Consider the following 23,034-nt stretch of genomic DNA (forward strand, 5'->3'; position numbering starts at 1 on the left):
ATGTAGGAAAAAGTATGTACAGACTAAGTGAAGAGTTTATGAAGAGGTGTTAAACCCCCTGGCTCATAGGAGAAATATAATGTTGCATTAGTTCATGGTAACCTGAGTATTTACACCGGTGTGCTATGAGAGAGAAAAAAACTAAAAGACAAGTTGAATTTGCAATACCAATGCACTCTGCACTGATGAGAAACCTAGAATTCATTTAGATGTGTGTTCTTGGCACTAGGGAAGAGGTCTAATCTGAAGGTAAGTGTTAGGGGACAGTCAGCTTATAAATGGTAACTGAGCCTTGGTTTTACATGAAGCCACTCATAGGAAAGCATGTGCAGATAAGATCCTCTATTTTGATGGTCATTTGAGAAATATTTTCAAATTGTATGCTAGGGAAAGTACCAAGAGATATGACCAATTAATATAAAATATAAGGAACTTATTTGCAGGGAAAGAGTGACATATCATCTTATAATTCAGTAGTGAAAAGCTTGGTTTGAATGATTTTATTTGTACCTGTTGTTACACATTACTTTTGGAATAATATTGTGTAACTGTTTATAGTAAGTGTGACTTATGAAGTCCTTGAAAGGTTCTTAAATTAAGTTTGAATCAATTCCATACATGCTTGGATTAAAGTTAAGAGACTGACTAGAACGTGAATCATATTCTTTGTATTTGCTTAAAAATATTAGAGTCCAGGTTTTAAGTTGATTATAATTTAGAACACCAAGATCAACTTTGCAGTGTTTTTTTGATTTTTTTCCCTAAAAAAATGAATGAAAAATGCCATTTATAGTGAAAAAACTGGATTTTCTGGTGGTGGATGGGTAGACACAGAGCATGGCATCACGTGGTATTAAAAAAAACCAAAGGCCGAACTTATTGGGCTTAATGTAACCATTCTTGACTATTGCCAACCTGCAGAACTTGTGGTCATAGAACATTGTTTCACCACAGGGTCTCCAGGTCTCTACCAAGCAGAAGGTGTCTCCTTGGGATTTATTTGAGGGTCAGAAGAACCCGGCCCCTCTGTCCTGGGCCTGGTTTGGCACAGTGCGCGTGGACCGGAAGGTGGTCAAGTATGAGGAGCAGCATCATCTGCTTCTCTATCACACACACCCCATGCCTAAGCCCCGAAGTTACTACCTCGAGCCACTGCCCCTCCCTCCTGAGGAGGAAGAGGAAGAGCCCACATCTCCCATCTCTCAGGAACCAGAGAGGAAATCAGCTGAGCTGTCCGATCAGGGAAAACCCACAACAGATGAAGAGAAGAAAACCAAAGGAAGGAAGCGCAAGACAAAATCCAGCTCAAGAGTGGATGTAAGTATAGGAAGTGGAGAGATCCTTGGCTTGTGAGCATCTAGTAGAGTGACTGAATACTGCCTGAATTGTCCCTCTAGAAACATTAGTATAAGTTTTTATTTTATAGCTATTATACTAGCAATCTCTGCTGAAATTAACAGAATGGTATACAAATGGTGATTTATCACGAGTGACAGGACTAATAGCTTTTGAATTTTCCTCCTCTACTTGCCATAACGTTTAATTTTAGACTTCCTTTGTGAATGACATTTAATATTTGAGTGTCTCACAATTTCAGATTTGAAGCTTAAATTTATTAGACTTATGAAATCTCATCCTTTTTTCATATTTTTATTATAAGGGATGCTAAAATATATAATGTATTTTGGGCAATTGATAATTGTAACAAATTAACATGAAAAGCTGCTTTTCCTTAGATGTAGCTCATCTAATATATCCCACAGAATGTTTCTGAGGTGTCATATTTTACCATTTCATCTTAACTCCTCTTTCTTATATTTATGTCCTATTTTCAGTCTTTATAAGAGGTCAAAGAAACATTATTAAAAAATGTTTTTTACTTCCTGTTTCCCTATTAGCATTCCTTATCTGTAGCAAATCATTGTTGAAAATAATAGAAATCTGTGAGACAGCAATTCAATTTAAAAATAATTTTATAGAATTTATGAATTAATGTGTAAAATATTTCCATATAAATTAGCCTGGAAAATACTTGAGAGAATTTGAATCATTTTCCTGTGAAATTTAAATTTTACTTATACAGCAGAAGAAATATTCATAATTTACTGCCCAGATATCATGAATAATTATTACTACTTTTCACCTATGTTGAAACCAAAACATCATTTCCTAGCTTGGTGATTTTTATTCTACAAATGACTGTCATCACTTTGGATGCCACTTGAACATTATTGCCATCTTCCTGAATAGTCTTCCTACTAGTATTCCTTTGTCTTGAAAAGGGTACTCAATAAGGTCCAGACACCAGTCTGGGTTCTGCTGGCCTGTGAATCCATGTGGATGGATATTTGTTTTTTTTTCAGATGCAAAAAGCCTAAAACTCATTTTGTTTCACAAGTGGCCCTGGTCCTTCTACCCTTAATACTTCTGAAGCTGCCTCTTCCTAAAAGTGTATATTGTAGGGAACTGAGATTTGGTTTTTCTTTCATCCTTTAGAGTTGGACTAGAGAAAAAAGGAGGGTGGAGTTGTTGAGACATTAAGGTATGATCCTGAGAGATTCTGCAGCTTCTGTAAGGAAGAGGAAGCCATGGACAGGAGTGGATAGATAGAAGGGGACTACCAGGAAAGGACAGGACTCTACTTCTTTAGAGTGCTGTCCTGAAAATTGGAAATACAGAGACTGCTGGGCGGGCACTGGTTCTGAAGGACTGTGGGCCTTCCTGGTGTATTTCTGACAGAGACCTAAGGAATCCGGAAGACCTTCTAAAGTGAATGACTGGAAATCTTGACTGAAAACACTTGACTGAAAAAACTGAAGGTGCTCTTTCCTATTGTGGATGGTCAATATTGGTATTCTGTATGTGTTTTGGTACTTTAAAACAAGACTTCAGAAAAGATACTTGCCCATCTCCCTCTATTGCAGTCAAGTTCTTTATAAGTCAAGAAAAATTTTTAACACAAATCAGTGAATGCATTGCTACTCTTATTTTCAGTATTCCTCTTTATAAAAATTACCTTGTTTGCTGGCATAGTAGTTATCACCAATAACTTGATAGGAAAATTTGCATTATTTCTTCATGTGATACATGAAGTTAAGTAACTTTTTTTTTTTTAACTTATGTTGAAGGAGTATCCACAGAGCAACATATACCGAGTGCCTCCTAATTACTCACCGATTTCCTCTCAGATGATGCACCATCCACAGTCTACCTTGTGGGGCTACAATCTCATGGGTCAGCCTCAGCAGCCTGGCTTCTTCCTTCAGAACCAATCTCTTACTCCAGGTAATACTGAGCCACTCTGGGATGAGAAATAGCTTAGAATTCTCTCTGCTTTTAACCTGAAGACTCCACAAAACTTGGAAAGGTCAAGAACTGAGTGCCTAGTTGACATGTACTTGACATGTTTTTTCTCCTGCTATAATCAGATTTCAATTATGAATTTATATACTAGTTTTGGAATTCTCATCCAGTGATAGAAGGAAATTGACCACTGAAGGAATTCTAATATAGAATATATAAAGTTAATAAAAGCTTTGTTGTGAAATTCTTACACATTTTGATCATATATAATTCTTGAAATTTGGTTCACCAAGTAGATTTATTAATGAGGAAAACTACCATATTGATAGAAATTCTCCTCACTATAGTATTGCTTTGATTCAAGCTTTAGATTTTATATTCAGATTGAAGATTTTCTCAATAAAATATTAATTAGAATGAATTTAATTTTCTTTACAAGTGAAAGTTCACGTATTATAGTGAAACAGATTTATTTTGAGAGCTCAGTCTTCATTTTGTTAGGATATGCCATTCTAACAAATAATTTTTTTATTGTATTCTTAGCTACATTGTGATTTTTCTTGTAAGTGGAATATGACATTGTGAAGCATAGAGAAGAAAAAGTTTGATTCTTCACTAACATCAAAGGAGAATCCATATTTTCTTTTTAAGATTTATTTATACAAGAACCGGGGTACAGGCCAGATGTGCGGGAGGGTGAGAGGACTCACCAGAGACAGAGCGGGGAACAGAACAGGCAGACTGACAAAATACACCGCTGAGGGGAGCAGTGGGCAAGACAGGAGAGGTCTGCCACACCATGTGGGATTCTCGCTGGCCGGCCGGGATCAAACCTGCGCTACAGAGGCTGTGGACAGCTTCACAGTGCGCCGCTCAACCGCCTGCACCACCAGGAAGGCCCCATATTTTGTTGTTTAAATTGATGGTTAAGAAAGCTGGTTGGTAACTAGCGCCCTTGGTTCAAATCTGGCTCTGCCACCCTCTTCTGTATAGTCTCAGTTTTGTAGTTTCTCTTTGTTTCAACTTGGTCATTTGTGAAATGGATATGCTACTATATATGCCCTCAGAGATGGGCAACTCAGGTATTCACTCAGCAGACTGTTTTGAGCTTCACAGGGTGCTAGACTTCATGAAGTCTAGTAGTAAAAAGACTGGAAAAAGTGTCTATTTAATTTTTTTTTTTAAAGATTGATTTATTTTTATACAAGAGCTGGGGTACAGGCCAGAGGTGCGGGAGGGTGAGAGGATTCACCAAAGGCAGAGCAGGGAACAGAAAAGGTAGATGACAGAAATACACTGCTGAGGGGAGCAGAGGGCACTATAGTAGAGGTCTGCCATGCCATGTGGGACCCTCGCTGTCAGCTGGGATTGAACACGCACTGCGGAGGTTGCGGATAGCCTCACAACACGGCGCTCAACCCTCTGCGCCACCGGGGAGGCCCTCTATTAATTTTTTGAAGGATGAAATAAGGTTTCTATTACATATGTATGTGCACACACACACAGTTTAAAGGAAATTTTAAAGATATAGCACTTGGAAGATAGCCTAGTATGGAAAATGTGTTCAGTAAATGATTTTATGTTTCTTTTAAAGATTTATTTATTTATTTATTTATGCATGGAAGAACTGGGGTGTAGGCCAGAAGTGTGGGGGGTAGGGTGAGAGGAATCACTGGAGTCAGAGTGCGGAGCAGAACAGGCAGATCTACTGAAATACACTGCAGTGTGAGAGACAGAAGAGGTCTGCTGCACCATATGTGGATTAGCACTGGCCTGCGATGAAACTCAAGCCATAGGCCACCAGGGAGGCCCAAAGGATTTTAATATATTCCCACCTCAGGGGTTTTGCACTTGCTGGTTCCTTTACCTGGAACACTCCCCCTCAGTTACCTACATGGCTCACTCCCTGTCTTGGAGATTGGTCAGGTACTACTTTCTCAGTGAGGATTCCTTAGCTTCCCTGTTTTAAATTATAAGTCATACCTCTTCCATTCTTTCTAGTTCTCCATAGCATCAGCACTGGTTTGTATAAGTGTATATTTTACTTACTGATGTCTTGTCTGCCTGCTCCAGATTCTAAGCTCTATGAAATATTTTTTCTGTTTACTATAGTATTCCCAAGAACATAGAGTAGCATCTGATTTCTGCAGTTATTCATTGCTTAATATTTGGGATATATTCTGAGAAATACATCATTAGGTGAGTTCATCATTTTGTGTTAATGTCATAGGGAGCAATTACACAAACCTGGTATATATAGCTTATTACACACCAAGACTATACAGTATAAACTTTCAGGACCACCATTGTATATGCTCTGATACATCTTTGGTCAAAATGTCATTAAGTGATTTATGATTGTAGGTTCTTAAAAATAAGAGCAACTAGACTTAATGATCAATATGGAATAAAACACATAAGTGTCTTCTCTTTGAACTTCTCTTTTCAATTCCAAGTTCCTTGTGATTTTTTAGCATTTTTAAACTCTCTAGATACTCCAGTAAAACACAAGGACTGTGTATGGATTAAAGGCCACCAATTTTATAAAGGCTCATATCTTCTTCCCCTAAAATGGTATAAAAGGTTTAGAAATTTAAAAGTTTTAGGTAAATCTTAAGTATGAGAACATGTAAGGGAAAAAATTGAACAAAGAAATTATTTATAACGACTTTATGTGACTTGGGCCTTCCCTGGTGGCACAGGTGGTTGAGCGCAGCGCTGTGATGCTGTCCACAGCATCTGCAGCACCAGTTCAATCCCTGCCGGCTGGGAGGGTCCAATATGGCACGTCAGACCTCTCCTGTCATGCCCGCTGCTCCCCTTAGCAGTGTATTTTGTCAGTCTGCCTGTTCTGTTCCCCACTTTGTCTCTGGTGAATCCTCTCACCCTCCCGCGCATTTGGCCTGTACCCTGGTTCTTGTATGAAATGAATAAATAAATCTTAAAAAAAAAAGACTTTATATGAATCAATGGATTTTCATAAAAATATGAATCCTATGGAGTTAAAGAGGAATGTGTACAGTTTGCTTCCATTCATATATAGCTAAAAATTAAAATAGTGTCCGCAGCCCTTACACATTGCTCACTTTTTCTTTGTATATATTGATATGATAAAGTTATAAGGAAATATATGGTAATAATAATGATTTTGTGCGTGTGTGTGTGTGTGTGTGTGTATGTGTGTAGAAGAACTGGGGTGTAGGTCAGAGGTGTTGGAGGAGTGAAAGGATTCACCAGAGACAGAGTGGGGAGCAGAACAGAAGGATCTACTGAAATGCACTGCTGAGGGATGCAGCTGGAGAGGTGTGGTAATAGAGCAACAGGAGATGTCTGCTGCGCCATGTGGGTCAGTTGCCTGGCTAGGGATCAAATCAGGCCATAGTGGTGATAGCCATGAGACTTAACCCTTAGGTCACCAAGAAGGCCCGGTAATAATAATGATTAATTAATTATAATTATTAAAATTGAGGCAATGGAGAGGAAGGTAATTATGTAGAAATGTACAGAGGATTTCAGCCATATATTATATGTCAGTTGAGTCAAAAGTATAAGATTATAGAAAAGTTAGGAAAATTAAAAGAAAGTAGTCTACCTTTGAAAAGATTTTCCTTTTCTTTAAAATGAGTTGACTAAGTTTTTATGTTTCAGTTTAGTTCCAATTCTTACTTTTTTTTTTTTTTAAGATTTATTTTTATACAAGAGCTGGGGTACAGGCCTGAGGCGTGGGAGGGTGAGAGGATTCACCAAAGACAGAGCGGGGAGTAAAACATGCAGACAGACCAAAATACACTTCTGAGGGGAGCAGCGGGCATGACAAGAGAGGTCTGTTGCAACATGTGGGAATCTCCCTGGCCAGCCAGGAATCAAACCTACGCTGCAGACGCTGCGGACAGCTTCATAGTGCTGTGTTCAACCCACTGCACCACCAGGGAAGCCCCCCAGTTCTTGCTTTAACAGAAGTTTCCTTGCCATATGTTACTCAAATTGACTTTTCATTTTTTTTCCAAATGATTTTTAAATGCCTCAGAATGACTTCATGCATATATTGCTGATTGTAGTACTGAGTCTTTTAAAAGAATGTGGGGTTTTTCTATTAATAGATAGCTTTAAAATATTTGTTTCCATCATATAATGGTTTAAATATATCTTTTGTGTGGTATTTATATACAAGATTTCTTATTCACATATATTAAGAAACATAGACAATCTGGTCAATGAAAGATAGGTCCTACTATGAAATCAACAAATGTTGAAAGACTTTTCCCTAAAAACTTTAAAAGGCATTTGACAAATTATATATGCAAATATGTAAAGTATTTTTCTTTGGTTTCATAAGGACCACTATAATCAATGTTCTTTATGTGATTTCTAGCCTTAAAAAATTCATTTTTGTCTTTGAAATCTTGGTACTTGAGGTTTGCCAGCATTTCAAGCTTCTCAAGTACTCTTTATGCCTCTGTTCTACCAAATAGGCTTTTTCATTTTGCCGTGATAAAGAAGCTTAAATACCAGGAGTTTAAAATTTGTTTAACATTACGAAAGCATTTTTGTGCCGGACTTGAACACTTGGCAAAACACATCACAAAGGCAATACATTTTATACAAATAATATGTTTTTAAGGACCTTGCATAATTTAAAACCTCATGATTCCAAAGTCGTACTTAGAACACTGTTTCAGTTTATCAACTGAAGTGGGATCTCCAGTGAAGTCATTAAGATATTGTAATTCACTCCTATGTTACTTTCCCCATCCTTTGGAAATGATGCCACTCTTCTTAGTAGGTCTTTAATATGTGTATGGGAGTGGAACAGTGCCTTATTTTCCATTTTACTCATAAAATGAGGTTTACAAGGTGAGGTTTTTGTTTCCATAGAATAAGAAACACCTTTTGCATTAACATATGTAGAAAGCCCTTCCTTCTGGTTGCTTTTGTAGGTGGCTCCAGATTGGACCCCACGGGCTCCTTTGTCCCAACTAATACCAAACAAGCTCTGTCGAACATGCTGCAGCGGCGCTCAGGTGCCATGATGCAGCCACCCTCTCTGCACGCAATCACATCCCAGCAGCAGTTGATACAGATGAAGCTTCTGCAACAACAGCAGCAGCAGCAGCAGCGGCTCCTCAGGCAAGCCCAGACTCGACCTTTCCAACAGGTTTGTCCAGACCCAGCCATGGAGTTCTCTCTTTCATTACTTTCTCGGGCTCAGGATGTATGGTGTGTGTGGCATGCTCTTTTGTGTGCATACCCCTATATTGTTGTGTAAGTGCAAGTATATCTCTTGTATAGGATCTTAAATACTTTTCCTCCTTTGTCTTTACTGTTATATGAACTCTAACTGCCTTTAGTTCATTAAAAGTAAAAGAAGAGCTAATGATTTTTTCAGTCATTTAGAGGAGCAGGCCTTTTATCCTTAAAGTGACCTCTACACACTGTTGTAATTACCATGTATTCTGTATTCCTATTAGCCCTACTGTCATGTATTATCATTAGATTTATTACTCTGAAGTTATATCTCTTAGATTTTCTCATTTTCAGTGTATACTTAATAAGATTATAGCAGAATAAATAAATTACAAATAACCATAAATATATGGATACCTTCAATTTTTATTTTTTAATGCCTTATAACCCAATTTTCTTTCATTTTTTGAGATACCAGTAATTGTTTAACAAGCAATGGTGGAGGTCATACAGAACACCGAATACCAAACATTGATGGAACCCATGAATCTGTACTAACATATTGAAATTAAAAGACGGAATTGAGATTTGACTTCCTTTTCTAATTTCTATATACTTTCTGTATATTCCAGTTTTTCTAATATGGGCATACACTATGTTGATAATAATGATAATAGTACTAACAGTAATTAACACTGAGAGAGCACTTACTATTGGTCAAAACACTTTTAAGCACTTTAAATGTATTAATTATTTTAAGTCCCACAGCAAACCTATGAGTAGGTATTTTTATCATCCCTAAAGGACATATTTAATCTGCATGTATATCCTGCTCAAGAAAAAACAGAAGTTCCAACTTAGCAAGAAATTCTAAAGCTTTTACAAGTATTCTTTGTACTTTTGGCTAGTTTCCTAGGCATATCTAATTTATGGCACTTCTGCATTCAGTTTACTTAGCAATTTTGGGAGGTGGGAAAGATTAGCTATATGTTCTTAATAATGGTTCCTTTTTTTTCTACCTAAATTATAAGAAGGACAAGAGAGAGGAAATTAGTTGAAATATGTGAGAATACAAACAAGAGTCACTACATGCTTGTCTTTCCTAATCTCTAGCAACTGCTTAAACTCCCTGGAACCATCAGGTAAGACAGGCCTGAGTTGCTTCTTAACCATTATAAATAATGAAAATTTGGCTTAAATATTTTACAGAATTCATTCTGCTGAAATAAACAGCATATTTGGAGCTATCTAAAATCTCAGTTTGCTTTCATGCCTTCTGGGAGATAAACATAAATAATTATGCCATTGTTATAAATTCCTATTGAAATAAGTAAAAAATTTACTCAGATTTAAAAAACCATCCAACTAGGATGTGTTCATCTCCCTTTTAAAGTAATTTAAGCCTAACTAAAATTTTCCTTCCAGTAAGTAATTTATTATTATTTTTCATACCTACCTTTGAATCACAAGGTGTAATTTGCCTTAGAGACCACTTTCAAAGTATTACTGCTAATACTTTGAATCACTGTAAGTGCTTCCTAGCCAATGCTGGAGGCAAGCTCACTGGGCCAGGGCCATTTATAGGTAAATATGCCTGATCTTCCAAAGCTTCACTTGCTGATATAAACATGACAATTTCCCCAAAACAAACAAACAAAAAATTTGAAAGAATTTTCATAAATCTTTTACATGTAATATGTAGTGCATATGCAAATATATAATAAAGATGGTGCATATTTGGAGAAGGCAGGCTTATGACCTAAAATGTACCTTGGACACCCTATTCATTACTCTTATACTTTCTTCAAGCTACTCAAAAATTGCTGCTTATACTAATAGGAATTATCTGAGAGTTCATCTTTTTTCTAGCTATTTCTTTTGTGCTAATTGTCATAATCTTTTTTTTTTTCATGTTTGCCCTATGAAAAGTCAGGAATTCCATCTTCAAGTAGGTAAAACTCAACTTCATAACTATGGTGGCCCATTAGTTCTTCCTTCCCCATTTTCATTTTAACAGTTGAAACTTGCTTTAGAGTCTCTCAGGACCTTTCAGCACTCAGCCGTGTTTTTTGTCTCTCCCCTTTCTTTATACTGAGGAAAACATTGTTCTTATGAGGAAGAGAAATGCAGACCTGGTTCATACACAGGTGAAATTGTCCCACACAGTGTAAATATGATAACGTGTATGTAGTAGCTGTTGGCCTGCCTGCTTCTGGGAGGTTCTGAGGAAATGTTAGCTCCTTTCCTCTCTCCTAATAGATGAAATACTAATATACTTGAACTCTAGCCAAGTATGTGTTGTGACAGGAAAAAAAAAAAATTTTCCTTGTGATAATCTTCAAAAATCTGGATTAAGGCAGAATTATATGGAATACTAGTGATATTGGTAAATGATTTTCAATATATGACTCTGAATGCTGATTATTTCTTTTTCCAGTATAGATTGGCATATATCCATCACAGTAAAATGATAGAGAAGTAATTTTAATTTGGCAGCAACATCATCTCAAGTTAAATACCTACACATGATGTGATTTTCTCTAGCTACATAAAAATTTACATTTTTTTCTCCCAGTTTTTGGCTTCTTAGAGGAAATGAAGTAGATATTCTTTTTCTCCCTATCCCACCCATTTTCTATTTATAGAAACCATTTTCTTAAATGTGACAAATGTGTTGTAGAATTTCTCTCTCTGTTAACCTTCAAAACTGATTTTGTAACTTTAGCAGATGCATTTAAAGTCTGGCTGATTTCTCTAGGCCTTGTGTGTCCAGTATCCTTCATCAATTGTCCAGTGTCCCTTCTCCATTTCACCCCTCTTCTTATAAGGTCAAACCTTGGGTCTTACGGTATTTGTATCTTTTAGTCTACTGAGCGCAGGATATAAATCTATTTATGAAATGAATGAATATTTGTTTTTTGAGCAGCTCTTTCCAGAGGGCTAAAGCTTCTAGTAGCCTTACTCTTTGGCAATCTGTTTATTTACAACTCACCTCATAGCTCTTCCCTCTGAGCACTTTCAGAAATTGCTTCATGCATTGATTCCTGCCATGTTTGTTTTGAAAACATAGACAAGGTAAGGGGGGACATCGATTCCTGAATTCTGGATATGTCTCAGAACTTAGGGGATCCCACTGGGCTCCTCCCATCTGATGGAAGAAAACTGACACATACGGAAATCATCTAACTTTAGGTAGTACACAACAAAAATGAGACTACCATTATAAAATAACCAATTCTACCACAGAGACTTATTAGTGACTGTAGTTGCTCATGAGATGTTCTGTTATTGATCATCTTACATTTCTTCAGGAAGTTATCAAGATATTTGTTGTGTCTAGAAGATGAGTATTAAATAGCACTGATGTTGCTAAGTACTTTAAATCAGTTTATTTGAAATAATGGTCATTAGCATAATGCAGCACATTTCCTTACAGCTTTATTAGTGCATTATCAACACACATAAGGATATTTTGGCAAGGACACTTTTTCGATGGAGTTTTCATGAAGGAAAGTAGAAGTAATTAATCTCCATTTCTTATTCAGTGTCTCTTGTTACCTTTCTGTGCCTTAGAGCCTCTTTATAAAGTGGAGTTAATGTGATATGGGCTTTTTAGGGTTCTTGTGAAATTAATGTAACAGTAATACATGTAACAGTCCTTAGAATGACTGACTCATAGTAAGTGCTCAAAAAATGCTCCCCTTTTATTATTATTATCTTATGGTTGAATTATTTCAGAGGAAATCCCTTTCCCATGAAAATGGTTTTTATTTTCTTAGATATGTTAATGATTAAAAGAGGATATAAACACATCTAATGCTTTGTGCAATTGTCTTAATTGCTCCTAAAAGATTGATACCCAGTGGTCACCAGTCAAAAGACTAATGAAAAGGGATGCTGTTTAGTTTCTCCTGTAGCCATTTTGGTTCCTTAGAGAGGTATATTTTTACTGTCTGAAATCTTTAATTCAATCTTTACAGGAGCAGATTCCAATTTATTGTTAAAAATATTGCTTTTTATTTTCTTGATATTCCTTTTATTTTCTTTATAGCCTAAATGTAGAATATTGTTATAACACAAAATGCTACTTAAATTGTTCACCGCTCACTGTTTTCATACATCCAGTATATTTCTTCTGAGACAAGAACCTCTTTCCTACTCTCACCACATCAGTCATCTAGGGATGATTCTTTGGGAGAAGGACTCTTAAGATTTGACCCAGAAAAAGAAATTAATTTTATGCCTTGATTTATAGTATCACTTTATCTAAATTATTTCCTTTCATTACACTAAATCATTTTGTTGTTCTTTATAATAATGTAAGACATATTATATTTGAGACTCCAAAGAAAGCTAGCCAAAAGATATAGAGCTTAAATTAAGACAAACTTGGAAGAAATTGTTTATAGACTATAGAAAATGAATTAAAAGAATTTCATATCAGTAAAGAGGATTTCTGACAGAGGACAGATGTGTGTTTCCTTCCTTGGCTCCTTCCCTCTTGCTCATTCTTCAACATTCAAACATGCATATAAACGTGCAATAGAAAAATCAACAAGCAACTATAAACCAGAGACACAATACGGGTGGGGTAGGGAGGAGGGAGTAGGATGAAAACAAGGAGGGGGTGGGAATTGTATGGGGACTATAACCATGGTGAAAATGCATACATTGTGCAAAAATGAAAAGTGATGTAAAAAATATATAAAATAAAATAAAAATGACAATCTACTGGCAGAAATTTTAATCTAGAAGGAAAAAAGTACAATGGAAAATATAACAAACATTAATATAACAGGCAAAATACAGCAAACATTAAATCATGTTCTGTCTTAGATCATTTTTAAAAGGTAAAACATTATAGATATCAATGAGCTCCTTGCCCTTGCTCATTTTCCTTCTTTTCCATAAAGAGGTATTCACATTTTTAAATTTTAGTGTTTTTCTTTCTTGTGAACTTTTTTATACTTTTACAACATGTTTTTATATCCATTGACACAAACATATACCTTCAGATTTTAAACTTGTAAGTCTCATACGTGTATGTTATATTGTTTTGCAACTTTTTAATTGAATTTTATTTACTTTGTTTCATGTAGTTTTATTCATTTGTTCTGGTTGGATGCTGTTCCATTATGGATGTTAACATATTTATCCATTCCTTTGTTAATGGTCATTTAAATTAATTCCAATTCTTTTCATAATGTAAACAGTGTTACCATAAACATTCTTATACATTTCTTCTGCATGTATGGAGAGTTTTATGGTATATATTTGGAAGTGGAAATGCTTATTCGATTTCCAAAGTGATGGTGAACCCTATAAATGATTAATTTTCTTATTCTCTATGAGGTTTGAAATCTTTCATAACTTTACTAGCTTCTGTAATTTTCTGATCGTATAATTTGAGCTTATTTCAAAATGTTATTACTAACGGTAGGCAAAATTATACTGTTGAAGCAAATCTTAACTATCTTTAATGCATTTACTTATACAGTATAATTTAAATACATCTCAATAGCAAAAATGAACTTAGTTGGAAACCCCTAGACTAGTAAATATGTCCTAAAATTTATCATTTTGGTAGGTGGAAACCACATCAGGGCAGAAGGTGCTTTGCTTTATAATTTAATATCTGATAATTCTGCTAATTTGAATGATGAGAAGGTACTCATTTCATATGCTGAAGTTATGGTTTGGCAACTATATGAGCTGGAAGATAGTGTATGCCACTTGATTTTTGTGAGAGAGGGGAAACATTTGGGGTGGAAGGCAAGACAATTGACCACTAATACAAGGATGGTTGTATCTAAAAATAAACAGATTAAACAGGTGCTGTGAATTGTGTACTCACACCTAAGAAGTGAGAATAGATACTATGTGTTCGGGAAATTCCTCCTGTAATTTCTCGTTTAGGATAGTAGCATGTTTTTTCTATTAAAGTTGAGTATTTTTTGGTTCACCATGTCTCTAAAACTCAGTGAACAGAAAAAATTTAACATCTCAGATAAGCTATCACTTTGAATACCTTTATAAAAATGATTTAGTAAGGGAATCATTTACCCAATAGACATTTTTCACATGCATTTAGTTTCTTTTTCCTAAACCAGATTCCCTATTAGTGTGTAAACACTGCTAGCACTATAAATATTTTTTTGGTCTGGTGAATAAATGTGTAACTAACCAATGCTCTGCTTCTTGTGTATTTAGTGAGGGTGGTGCTATCTAATTATACCCTTCTACAACGTATGTCCTACCAACTTGCTCGCTTAATGTCTTGTGCGCTTAATGTGAATTGACTGTGTGAGTGCTTCCTCTGACTCTAGGACTGCTGCTGTGTTGCTCACACTGGGGCCCCAAAGTTCCTTAGTCATAGCAAATATGTGTCAACTGGTAGCTCCCCCACTTCTCATATGTTACCATTTAACCTCCAGATTGTGCTGTTCCATTAGATCAGTGTTACCATATTACTTATCAGTGTCTCAGCCTATAATGATGTTGTTTGATGTATAAATTAATAAAACATCTACAGGACCTGGGTTATTAAGTCTTCAATCCCTGAAACATTGTTTTAAAGTGAACTATTTCATATGTATTTTGGCAACCCGCATCGTTAGGCTAAAAAATCTTATCTGTATTATCTGCCATTTTCTTGCTGTCCCCTTTCTGTAGGACTTCTGTAACTCTGCTGTCTCCCTTCTGGAAGACTTTGACAACATAATGGTAACACTCCTGCTGTCATTCCTTTTCTTTTTAAGTAGACTTACATAGCATTACTATCTGAAAATCAAAATGAGAAGCGGGTGATTTCCTATAGCTGCAAATAATTACAGTCTTCATTTCACTGTTATTCTACTTGGTTTATGTTTGAAATTGTAACACAGACTCATGAATGCACTGACCATGTTCAATTTAATGCAATTTATTTCTGAAATTTTTCCCCTTTGCCTCATGATTCCCCTTTGCCTCATCCTATATGCCTATGCTTAGAAATCAGGGGGCGTTCATGGCCTGGGTGTGGGAGCATACACCAATTTGTGCACCTTCATCTCAGACCCAGTTTTGAACCCATCTGTTCCTGAGTTCTTGCTTTTCTTTGTGTTAGTTCACATCATTAGTAAAGGAATGCATGGCATGGTGACTCATAGACTAGTGCAAGATAATGAAACTTGTAGTTATGAAACATATCCTTCTCATCACATCCCACTCACTGGCTATCCATAAATTCTCAACAGAATGCATCATATCTGTTTTCTTTCCAGCATGGAGAAAACTTTTTTTCAGCACAGGGTCTTGTGCATGCATGCCATAAGTCTTTACCTCAACTGCTTTGCCTGGGCTAGCTAAGAATGCATGTTTTGCATTAAATTATTTATAGGTCTCTATATCAGGTAGCCAACCCACAGCATAAACCCAAGAAGCATTATAATAAAAAAGAGCACATATCTCAGATGTGAATGTAAATCAACTTATTTAACTGACAATTTTGTGGGAAACATTTTCTGTACATTGGTGAAAATATCCTTAATTGCATATTCAAGCTTTGAAAGTAGTTAGGTTATTAAATACTTGCTATGAAGGCAATTTCTCCAATCATTATTTCAGCAAAGAAAAGTGTAAAGACTTTTCTGGAAAAATTTGTTTTTCTCATGTTTTTAATGACACTGTGGTATAAAGAAGCAGTTGAGGTTTGTATTTATTAAAAACTGGAATTAAACTATCAAATTTAAAAATTATGTTTGCTGTAGGGCACTTAAGGTTCAGATGATAATGTAATTCAGATAGAAAGTAGTGTGCATCAATCATTGATTTTACTTTTTTAAAGTATAATTATAAGCAAAATACTTTGTCAAGTATTTGAACTCAAGAGGTTCTATGATTTCTATATTCAAATTAATGGAAATATGAATCTATATCTTTGCAGTTCTTTTTTTCTTTAATGTTCTCTGATATTAGGAATTTAATGAATTTATATACTCAGCCTTTATACTCATCACTTATAAGCACATCAATGTGCTATATTATAAAGGCTCATTATTGTGTGAGGTGTGCTTATTTCAGACTGAATCACTTTGATCCAGCAGTTAATGTAACTGTTAATTGATTCCCACTGAAGTTCTATTTCAGCTTTATAAAACTGTCAGGTATAACTGGTCAACAGGACCTCATAATTAGAATTTTCTTGGTGCCTTGTCTGCAATCAAAATCCACCAGTTTGATGGGATGACCATAACTTTTGGTTCATACCGTGTGCTGGGTTAGCCTTGGGTGCCATTATTCATTATGTTTTAAAGTAGAAGCCACAAAACCCTTTTTGCCTGGTGACTTACTTATTAAAAAATTACCCACTGGTTTTATTATTGTTATTATTATTTTATTATTAAATCATTTTCAGAAACAGTCACAAAATCTGGCTATAATTTCTCAGATGCAGCTGTCTTGTCTTAAACACTAGTGAAAAGTTAATAAATAGGACTTTGAAAAATCGTTACTACATCTTAATTAGATGGAAAATTCTTATTCTGAAATGCTGCTGATTATAATGCTTAATATCTGTATAGTTGATGTTATAACCCATTCTCCATTAGAAAGAGATACATTTGCTCACTTGACTAAAGGGATGATTACTAATGAAGAGAACAGAAACCAGAAGAATAAAATTATGTTTGAGGATGATTTATTGAAAATTTTAAACTTAACAGATACATTGATTTGAAATTATGCAAAACACCTTTGTGTCAACATCTCTTTGACTTCATATACTTCTCTTGTCTAATTAAAAATAAAGCAGGACAAAAAAAATAGGAAGGAATATTTGTTCTTATCACGACCAGGGAAATGACTCCATATTGAACTACTTCCTTAAGAATTTTTAGAATGTACAGGGGATTACATTTATTTTATACATGCAAGCACAAAACAAAGGCATAAAAATGAATTAGGGCCACCACACATAGAAATTAGGTCAGTGTTGAGACAAGCAGGGTCAAAATGAATTTCATGGAATTAGCGCAATTGCCCAGGTTGCTGACTTACGCCTTTAGCACGTATCTGTTGGGTACCAGAGCTAAGGGAGTTGAGGCCAGGGCACAAACATACTTTACTTTCTTCCCCAGTGATGTACTGAAGGTCATACATGACCTGGTTAAGCACAAATACTCTGTCAAAGACCAATCTCCTGAACTGCTCTCTGCATACGTGAAAATATGAAGCTAATGTTTGCCTCTCATTGTTTCAGTTAAGTGGGATAAATCAAGAGGAAGATATTGAGCTTCTCTCTAGATGTTAATGCAGGCAGGAAAAGGAGATAGAATGGTAGATGCTAAAAATTAAGTTTAACCCTTTGCACTCCGCTGTCCCCTCTCAGGGGACATCGGAATTCTAGCATATCACTCGGATGTCCCCTCTCAGGGGACATTGCAATTTATTAGTGATTACGGGGAATTGAGGTTATTTCAATGCAACTTTTTGAGACATGCATGTTTCCCTGAAGTTTTATCTTGAAATTAAATAAGAAATTAAATCAAAATATTGTAAAATGGTTCGGAGTGCAAAGGGTTAAACTTGAGTTTTGAAACAAAAGATGGTGCTAAAAATATGGGGAATTAATTTGGCAAACTAATTAATATGTATTACTAAATAGAAATCCCAGTTTGCCACTGGAACTCTTGGTTAAGAGAAACTAAATTTGATCTTATATTTTTCTTGATCAGTAGATACTGAGCAATTACTCTGTGCCAGACATTGTGCTAGGATCTGATAAAATGAAATAAAATAAAGCTGAGAAAGTTTTCAGATAAATGGATCTGGGAAAAACTGGTGTTGAGAAGGAACATAATAAATTTACATATAAATATATGTGTATATAACTTAAGTGACCCTATGTCTTAATTTGCCAGTCATGGTTCCTTTTAGCACTGTTGTCCTGGCCTGGCCCAGTTTGTATGGCATATAATATCCCTTCTTGATTTAATACATCAAGCCCATCTCTCCCAATATTGATTTAAAATTATGCAAAACACCTTTGTGTCAACATCTCTTTGACTTCATATACTTTTCTTGTATATGAAGTTAATATTCAGAACTTTCACTGAATCTCTTATTTTTTTTTTCATTGTGTGTAGACCATATTGTGGTCTTTGTTTAACATTTGAAAAATCTTATTTTAGCATTTGTTCTTTCCTTGGAATGAATTGTACTATTTCTACAAACTGTAATAATGTGTTCCTCGCATTATTCTGGGAAAAACAAAGAAAATTAAGAGGTCATTTCAGTTTGGCAGGAGAGGTGATAAACTGTACACAACACTTGGGGAGTTCTAGCCAGCTTGCTGTGTTTGTGATTTACTTAGAGAGGATATTGCACCTACTGTACTTATATAGTACACTGGGAAAAACTGATGTTGAGAAGGAACATAATAAATTCACGCATAAATAGTTTACCTTTAGACTAACATGATTGACTGAGAATCCATGCAGTTTAGAGTGTAAAAATGCTTCAAATTTGTTATCCCTTCTTCCATGCCTCTTTAAAAGTTATGGTGTTTGTCCTCATGTTATTTTTTTTATTTTTTTTTAAATGTTGTATAATTCAAAATTTGTAGTATAATTTTAAACATAATTTTAAATGTGTTTCTTAAATCTCCACACTCTCAAATTACTTGTTAATAAAAAAGTTGCCTTGTAACTCAGATATATGCCTTACTAGTATTCTAGCTTTTCCCCATATGTACTTCATGGTTTGTTTCATAAGCCATAAGCAGAGGAAGAGGACAGTTCTGCTTAATGCACCCGCATGCAGCTGTCACATACAGAGCCAAACCTAAACAGGGCCTTGTTGTAGACCACTTATGACTCTCAAGATTCTCATTCACACATACATGATTTGTTTTATTTTCCCTTTCTATAAAAAATGATAATTGTTCCTGCAAAGTACAGCAATATGTTTCAGGAATCTCATAGTACTCTGTCAAGGAGTGATACTTAAAAATTTGGTTAAGTCAGAGACTCCCCAGCATAGTGTTTGGAGGATTAAGAGCCGTGTGAATACTTAGGGGGAATAGTTTTAAGTGTCCAGATGGTCACATTTCCTGGGCATGAATTACCATAAAGTTTGGGCTATTTTTCTTAGACCCAAGCAGATAGTGATATAATTGCACTTCGGTTAATCAGACTGAGGATATCTTCATAGTACACTATTCTGGAAAGTTAGATACTTGTTAAAGTTGTTATGTACATACACCATAGTGGACACTCTCAGAAATATGTGTTTAGTACACCTTACGAGTGCTTGAACTCACTAAAATGTCCTCAAACGGTCTTATGAGGGGATTAGAAAAAGGACATTGCCCTCTGTTATGCCCATTTGGTTTCAATGTCTAACTAACAAGTCTTAAGAGAGACTCTTCTTCTGCTTTCTTACTGGGGTGAATTTAAGAGGCTGTCTGTCCCTAAAGAAAACACAGGTGAGGATTTAAATAACTCCATACTAAATACCACATAGAAACATCTCATCATAATGGAAAGAGCCCTGGCTCTTGAAGTCACACTTGCCTTCATTCATGTAACTGCTTGGCCAGGTATAGCTGCATAAGCTCACTAGCTGCTAGAGCTCTTTGAGCCTGAATTTTCCTATCTGAAGAAATGGGGATGATGCTCCCTCCCTCCAGAGTTCCTGTGAGAAAATGGAAAGCAAAATAAGAAGCCCAGTGCCCGAGTTATAATGGATGCTTAATAATTGTTGGTTTTCTCCCTCTTAAGCTAAATCTTTCTCTCTACTAGCAGTAGCTATACTACATTACAAGCACAGTAAAATAATTTTATAGAGTATAATTTAGCACTTATTAAAAATGAGGACATTTAATATAAAACAGTAGTAAAATATCTGAGAATAAACCCCCATTCTTTGTAATTACTAAGTCTTGAAATAAACTGGGAATGGTCACAAGCTAGGCTTCTTTCTGTGTGTATCACTGCAAGCTTCCGTGAAATAACTTCTACTGGCAAAACATAAAATGGAGACAGCTACTCTTACAAATACATGTTTTCATAAGGCCTAAACATATATTAAATTAAGATTAGTAAACAGATGTTAATTGATTTTACTTTCTATTATAGCTGACAAGAATTGTATTTGCTGTTAACTTATTATAAACTGTTACTGTCTATTGACTATAGGAGAACCAAATCCATCCCTTGAACAATTTTTAGGTCACTGAAGAAATGTCACTCAGCATTCATGAAATTTGTGTATGCCATTTGCATGTACAGATGTTCTCTTCCCTTTGTGGGGCCAGGATTGTGCCACTGTGGTTTCACTTATCATACTCATGCCTTCCACTTTAGTCAGGTGCCTGCACCCTGGAGTGTACTGGAAAGCAGTCTCAGTCTCTATGATGAACAGACCATTGGTTCTTTTGGCTTGTGTTTATGTCTGTCTTATTCTTGGGGACATCCGTTGTCTTCTTTAAAGAAATAACAAGTTTAGCAGTCTTTACACACATAGAAAATTGATGAGACATAGTATTTAATGCAAATTGGAAAGCTATAAATTGTGTATTCTCAAAATGAGGTTTGGGGTTATTAGCAAGGACCTCTAATCAAACTTTTGTTCTTACGACCAACAGTCACCTCAGTTTTGTTTTCCAGGGCCAGCCGGGGGACCAGGCTGCTCTCTTTGCTGCACAAGCCCGGCCTGCCCCTCAGCTCCCTCAGTACCCTGGGCTCCCACAAGCACAGGTACTTACATCTCTTTCCTAGATGCTGTTGGGATTTTTATTGCTCTTCATTTTAAATGGAAACCAATAAATAGGATGGCAACTCTTACAGGATCTAGAACTTTGTTGCTTCTGCTTATAGATTATAACTGACATTTCAAACAAACATCACGAGTGAACGAGTAGCAGGTTTGCTTCATTTAAAAAGCGTAAAACATTTTAGGAAATTCTCAAATTAAAAACAAATTCAAACCTGTCTATTTGTAATGGTGATTATTGAAATGCTTAATAGTACCAGAGTACTTATTTTATGTTATAATAGATCATGATGTAATTCATGACTGAAGTTATCATATTCAAAGGTAGCTTTAAGGAGGAATCATGGTAGAATAAGGAAGTGAGCCTTGGAATCAGAGCCTGTGGCAATTCCTGGCCCCTTATTAGCTGTGTGACATTGTGCTGGCTATTCTGTCTTCTAAAATAAAAATGAAAATTGTGATCATTTCCAACAACCTGTGGAGCATAGCACCAGATCCACAGTAGCCACTTTAGCAAACAGTAGAGTTGCCTCAATATAGTGAGAATCTTCAGCTGTTTCTTTTCCTAAAAGTTTTGTTTATTCTAATACTTTCACCCTTACCCCTTTTAGAAGGAACCTGGGGATATTGACAGTACCGCAAGTTGGGGTTAGCAGTGTACACTGTGCCTACAGCTGGAAGGAAAGCCAAGATTGGCCTTCACAGGCACCAAGCCCTACAACCTCCATTTATGCTTCTTGTTGAAAGTTCATATTTGCTACTCTGTCTTCCAAGTCAAAGTCATAAACTGCCTTAAAGCATGCTGCTTTGAGGATTTGCTGAACAGGCCCTTTTTCTATAAAAAGCATTTTGTTCTTTAAGTTGTAGATAGTGATCTAGTAGTATCTCAGGATTTCATTAGGCATCAAGATTTAAATTAAAATACTCATTAATATTGAGTACAAAAAATAAATATCAGATTATTGGTAGAGTAAGCATCATTCTTACTCTCTGGATAAAATAATAGTAAATAATAGTAGGACTTGTTGGACAAGAGGTCATTTATTGCAGAAATGTTCATCAGATCTCAATACAGTCACATATCAGGAAAGTGCACTCCAATATAAATTTTAATTGACATTGAGAAATTACATTGGATAGCTTTTCAGATCCATTTTGGAAATTTTGTAATAGAATTTGGGATCTGTTGAGCATTGATGTCCCCTGTGCACTAATGATGTGGATGCAACTGATTTAAAACTAATTTCTTAACCAAATGAGGATTCTTTTATTTTTTCATTGATATTTTCTATTGAATTATTACCAGTTCATATTATATTTTTTTTCTAGCCTCCCTACCTCCAGAAAGGCTTTCTCATATTTTAAGTCAGAAGAGCCTTTGAGAACAGTGCATTTCAGGAGGGTTCTCCTAGGTTTATTTTGCTCCATACATCCTAGTGATAGGAAAACGTGGTAAATGGAGATAATGACTTCATCCTTGTACTTGCCTGCAGACCATGTCACAGGGCTACACGATGTATGGAACACAGATGCCTTTGCAGCCAAACCCACAGCAGCAGACTGGAAGCTTGGTCCTGTCTCCCAGCTATAATTCCAGAACCTATCCAGCCACGCATTCCAACCCGGCTCTAATGGAAAGACTAAGACAGATGCAGCAGCAGCCAAGTGGCTATGTTCAGCAGCAGGCATCGCCCTACTTGCAGCCCTTGTCCAACTCTCAGAGGTGTGATATATGTAGTAATAATGATTGCGAGATACCTACTATTGTAAAATAGTATTGAAATTCTTATCCTT

At 35.8% G+C, this 23,034-nt stretch overlaps 1 protein-coding gene across 3 annotated transcripts in view; it reads left to right on the forward strand.

The window, feature by feature from the left end:
• The window catches only part of MED12L (mediator complex subunit 12L), a gene marked incomplete at both ends in the record, with an annotated part of 372,007 nt that overhangs the window by 325,965 nt on the left and 23,008 nt on the right, over window positions 1–23,034 (forward strand). For all 3 annotated transcript variants that reach the window (XM_084232379.1, XM_084232380.1, XM_084232381.1), the window contains 5 exons: window positions 955–1,317; window positions 3,129–3,285; window positions 8,241–8,458; window positions 21,135–21,224; window positions 22,734–22,963. In XM_084232379.1, coding sequence (XP_084088505.1) covers window positions 955–1,317; window positions 3,129–3,285; window positions 8,241–8,458; window positions 21,135–21,224; window positions 22,734–22,963 — 1,058 coding nt within the window. The remainder of the gene's footprint in view (window positions 1–954; window positions 1,318–3,128; window positions 3,286–8,240; window positions 8,459–21,134; window positions 21,225–22,733; window positions 22,964–23,034) is intronic.

Source organism: Talpa europaea, assembly GCF_964194135.1.
Source record: "Talpa europaea genome assembly, chromosome: 4".
Taxonomy (NCBI): domain Eukaryota; kingdom Metazoa; phylum Chordata; class Mammalia; order Eulipotyphla; family Talpidae; genus Talpa; species Talpa europaea.